Source organism: Palaemon carinicauda, chromosome 34 (assembly GCF_036898095.1).
Source record: "Palaemon carinicauda isolate YSFRI2023 chromosome 34, ASM3689809v2, whole genome shotgun sequence".
In the NCBI taxonomy this organism is placed as follows: Eukaryota; Metazoa; Arthropoda; class Malacostraca; order Decapoda; family Palaemonidae; genus Palaemon; species Palaemon carinicauda.
In genome coordinates, this window is record NC_090758.1 from 19,891,600 (window position 1) to 19,896,599 (window position 5,000).

Consider the following 5,000-nt stretch of genomic DNA (forward strand, 5'->3'; position numbering starts at 1 on the left):
GTAACTTCATCGTAAATATTCTTGGTCAGCTCTTTAACAATTCCTATGGGGTAATCAATGACTTTAGTCATATTCTCCTTAATGATGCCTAATGTCTCCAGAGTCTTAAAGGTGTCATTTACTAAGGCTAACTTATCAGGTAATTTTTCTAATTTAGATGTAAGTGTTTTCAACACTGATTTGGCTAAATTGTAGTTGCGGCCTAGTAGATGACTAACTTTCGGGTTCCATAACAGTGGCATACACAATCTTCCATCAGCAGTCCTATGTGTTTCTTCTAAAGCATACTCTATAAGTCTGTCATTCAGTTCTACATTATCTTCATGATATTGACCTCTGTCTTCCCCAACATAATATTTACAAGAGAGTTCTAAGCATTCATTTGTAGCCCTATTCAACTCAGATTCTATTATCTGACCATCATCATCAAACAACTCATATGTATTAGAAGTCTCCAGGTCATTTAGAGATGAAGATTCTACTGAAACGTTCTCTTTCGTCCCTGTTGGAAGTACATTTACAGCTTTTAACATATGTTGCACATTTGACTTCATTGAAGAAGAAGGCTTCAAGAATCTTAAATTGCTCTTTAATTTATTTATGTCTCCCTTTAATAATATACCCAAGCATGTATCAGAATAAATGGAGTCATTGGATTTCCCAAATACTATATCCTTTTCAGGGATACAATGCAAGGACTCTGATCCTAATATAAATTTAATATTGTGTATCCTATCTGTAGAATTTAACAATCCCCGATCTGCTAGCTTGTATCCCTTTGAAACAAACCCACTGACTACTTCATTTAACCCAGGTAACTGCAATGAAACATCAATTGAGGGAAGACAAAATGCATATACAATGTAACTACTGTTACCAATTGGCAACTCAATTTCAACTTGTTTAGTCTTATAACTCTTAGAGGAATTAATACCATTAATGGTTAAAGAAACTCCATTATTTACAACTTTCAAATTTAAATCTTGAGCCAAATTTTCTTCAATGTAATTTGCTTGACATCCAGTGTCTTTAAGGACCCTGAGATTGGTACCTTTAATTGAAATATTAAAAGTTGGCAAAATTGTATATCCCTCAACCTCACAATTTAAAACTTCAGTTATAGCAGCAACACTACTGCTTGAACTACCAACAACATCTCCATTACCACTCTCAGAGTTTCTAACTCTATCTGTACTGTTACTGGCTTTACATTTTTTCTTTTCGGAATTTGGATTTTCTTTAATACTGGTAACACCTTTTTCATCGGGACACAAAAATGACATATGCCAGCCACTGGCAGTTTTTACATTTGGAATTAAATCTGAATCTGCATTCTGATAATATGTGACTAGGATAGCCACACTTTGAGCAAGCACCCAGTTCCTCCAATTTTGTTCTTTTATCTTTGCTAGATACAAAGTTAGGACATTTACTCAAAAAATGACTTGGATCTTTGCCTAATTTACTACAAATGCTGCATTTACCTACTTTAGAGTCAAAAGAAACCTTGGCAGCAAAGCTAGTAGTGTCAGACTTTTGTTTCTCCACTTTCTTACATTTTTTACCTTGTAAATACCTCTCACTAGCATCAAAGAAATTATCCCTAATCTCTGCAAGAGATGGCCTAATTTTGTTAGTTATGGCAGTCATATGACACTTAAATTTCTCATTTAAGCCATTCCAGAAGAAGAACTGAAGAAACATGTCAACATCAATATTTAAGGTCCTAACGCTTGCTACTAAATTGCTTACTTTCCCAATATATTCAAAAGGATCATCATCATCTGAAAGTTTTATTGAAGATATTTGCTTTATGGTATTAAAAATTTGAACTTCTCTTGAGCCTAAAGCCTTCTCTAGCAAAGCTTTTGCATCAGCATAACTCTGACTTTGAACATCCAAAGTGTTAATTAATGTAAGAGCTCTTCCCTTTACCTGCTGTTTTAACAACAATAACTTATCATATTCTGGGAACTTAAACTTTGAAAGGGTTTGTTCAAATTCTACAAAAAACTTCCCAAGATCTTCGCCTTCAGTACTATTGAAGGTTGGTAAAGGAGCATGAGGGACTCTTTAACAAGGACTGATGTGACTGAATATCTATAGGCAGATGCCGAACCTGAGGTAAATTTTGTAAAGTAGAGATGCTCTCTTGAATTTTAGTTATGTACTGTTCACATGCATCAAGCTCAACTAACAAAGCAGCTTCATCACATTCAGTAGAAAACTTTGAATTTCGTATTTTAGAATCTAAGTCAGATAATTTCGTGAAATGCTCTTCAAGCCTCAGTTTTAGTGTAGAACGTTCAATATCACTATATGATGAAAACTGATCCTTCTTATTGTAAATTTCAGTAACAAGACTTTCTAACATATTTTCGTGATTTAATCAATAACTCAGTCATCTTGATACCAGTTTCAGTAAGAATATAAAGCCTAATAAAGTCAGAACGGCAATGGAAATATACGTAATCTTAAAATTTAACCAAGGAAATATAAATGATAAATTACACCTCGTCTGACTAGCTTGGAAGCGAACCAGCAGCAACTCTTAACAACCAACATCCTCAATCCTGCCACGGTCGCCATGAGCAGAAAAAAATGACTTAGGACAAACGACCGTGTTATAACAAATATTTATTTGTAATACAGAAACTAACATCTGTAGATTTTAAATAATCTTGACAAATTTATTATATATAGTTGGTTGTCAGTTGATGCTAGTTCACTTGGAGTAGCGATTGCTTCTGGTAAAGCAAACCTAGAAGCATTGGCAGATGTACTTCTGTCCCAAGCTTTCCACTCCACCTTGAGCCAGACCTAAAAGATAGGTAAATCTTTAACCACCCAATTCAAATTGAAAACCAGAATTTGTATAGAATTGTTTAAAGGTAAATCTTTAACCACCTAATTCAAATTGAAAACCAGTATTTGTATAGAATTGTTTAAATGAAAATATGAAAATAATTTTTGACTACACTAAAATTGTTTACAATATATAAAGATAAATCAAAAGGTTAAATTCACCTCCAAAAGTAATAAATTTAATATTAAATTTTAAAATTGCAAATCAAAAGTCAGCAATTTCAATCATATTTTGACCTAATTAACAAATTAAATATATGTGATGAGGGCATCACTTAGAATATATGTTAAAAGGCCGAATTTCAGTAAACAAGCAATTTAAGGTAGACAATTGATAATTTTAATTACGAGTAGCCTATAAACAAACCTAGTTTCAAGAGCGATTTTCAATTACTGAGTTCAAGGCTTTATTTATTTTTTGACTTGAGGATGATAAAAGTCACCAAGAAATGCCACTACTATTGTGCCAATCAATACAATGACCCACCTTATAATGACTTCATAGGATGAAAAAGAGCTATGGGTATGATAATTCCATAGCCTTTGCTGTTGGTCGCCTCCACATTCATCAGACGAGGTGTAGAGTTAATTTAGTTCTTCATGGTATTCGTAGCACTAAACACAATGAGTCCCATCGTTGTAGAGTACTTTAGAAAATGTCCAGCACTACGACGACAAATATAAATCGATGAAATATCCCAAGGTAAGGTGAGGTGAACGAGAGTAATCACTCCTTGACGGTTGGTGTTGGACTGGTTTTCCCTTCCAACAGTGACTTCGAGGTTACTTCGTAGAGTTGTTTGGCTCGGAATATTCAGAAAATTAGGTAGTTAGTAGTTATCTTTAACTCCTATTTACTTTGGTTTGCACAACGAAGGCCGAGGTCAGTTAATTAGCACAATTTATTTAAAGTGATTAGGAAAAATAAAGCCTCAAACATTAATTGAACAAACCAGAATTACATTAGAATAAACAAATTAAAAGAAACAAATTCAAAGAAATTCTAAAGTAAACTACGGAGATAATTACCAATTCCAAGGAATGTTTCTCCAGGTAAGGTAATTACCGATCAAAGAAAATTTCTCAATCACCCAAAATATCCATAAACTTTTAACAAAATATTTTAGGAATATATATTTAGATATATATTTTATACAAATAATAATAATAATAATAATAATAATAATAATAATAATAATAATAATAATAACTGGAAAATGAGAAAATTTATTATATGCACAAGCTAAATATGGTTATATACAGAGCACATTTGAAATGTATAGAAATTGTAGCTAATTTCCCCAAAGTTAAAAGAGTATGACTTTTTCATCTCAATCGTGTTGTATTCCAAAATGCTCTATCAAACTTATCAGCTGCAAATCATAATTTGAATGGAGGGGCAACATTTCGTTATTTCACATAAATAACTTTTCTGTCATAAGATTATCCTATGTCGCAATCTCTGTTTAAGTAGTGTGTACATGCTGTAAAAATTTATTAGGTACACAGCAATAAATTCACATGTTATCTAAGTGGTTTAAGTAAGTATGGTGGAATCGTTTCTTAAATGAATTGGTGATGCTTACCATCTTATGGTGTTAATACAATAATTAATATTGTTCACAAAAAAAATAATGGTGAATATATAATACTTTAATGACTAGCTAAACTGAAACTCGCTACAAGAAATGGACGACTGCTGGCTAATTTGGTATTTTTTTCAAAATGACTAATTGGGGCTGGGGTATAATAGCTTATATATCGGTGTATTAAAATGTAAAGTCTATTTTTCACTCTAAGTCTATTTATTATATCTGGGAGACTAAGTTCGAGTTATTGCACATGTGTTGCTTGCATTCGCCCTTGGACAGCTTTTCTGTTTACTTGAATGATTTAATCATTACCTGACTATTTTTAACCCATTATGAGCTTCCAAATATTGATGACCAAGTTCCCGGATGTTGTTTTATAACAACATTTTTTTTCCCATCCTTCACTTCAATTTGAGTTAGACCACCATCACATAAAGACGTCTCAACGAAGGAACTTAAGGTAAATAAAATCAATTTAAAAATTTTGTGTAATTTCATCTATGTATGCAATTGATTATATTGGAAATATAAAGCTCTTGTTAC

At 32.5% G+C, this 5,000-nt stretch overlaps 1 protein-coding gene across 1 annotated transcript in view; it reads right to left on the reverse strand.

Annotated features, from left to right (window-relative positions):
- LOC137626583 (uncharacterized) overlaps window positions 1-3,989 on the reverse strand; it is a 4,838-nt gene extending 849 nt beyond the window's left edge. The window contains exons 1-2 of the mRNA XM_068357615.1: window positions 3,353-3,989; window positions 1-2,820 (exon numbers count right to left, since the gene is read on the reverse strand). The exon at window positions 1-2,820 is cut by the window's left edge and continues 849 nt beyond it. Coding sequence (XP_068213716.1) covers window positions 1-1,283 — 1,283 coding nt within the window. The 5' untranslated portion in view covers window positions 1,284-2,820; window positions 3,353-3,989. The remainder of the gene's footprint in view (window positions 2,821-3,352) is intronic.
- Between the last annotated feature and the right edge of the window lie 1,011 nt (window positions 3,990-5,000).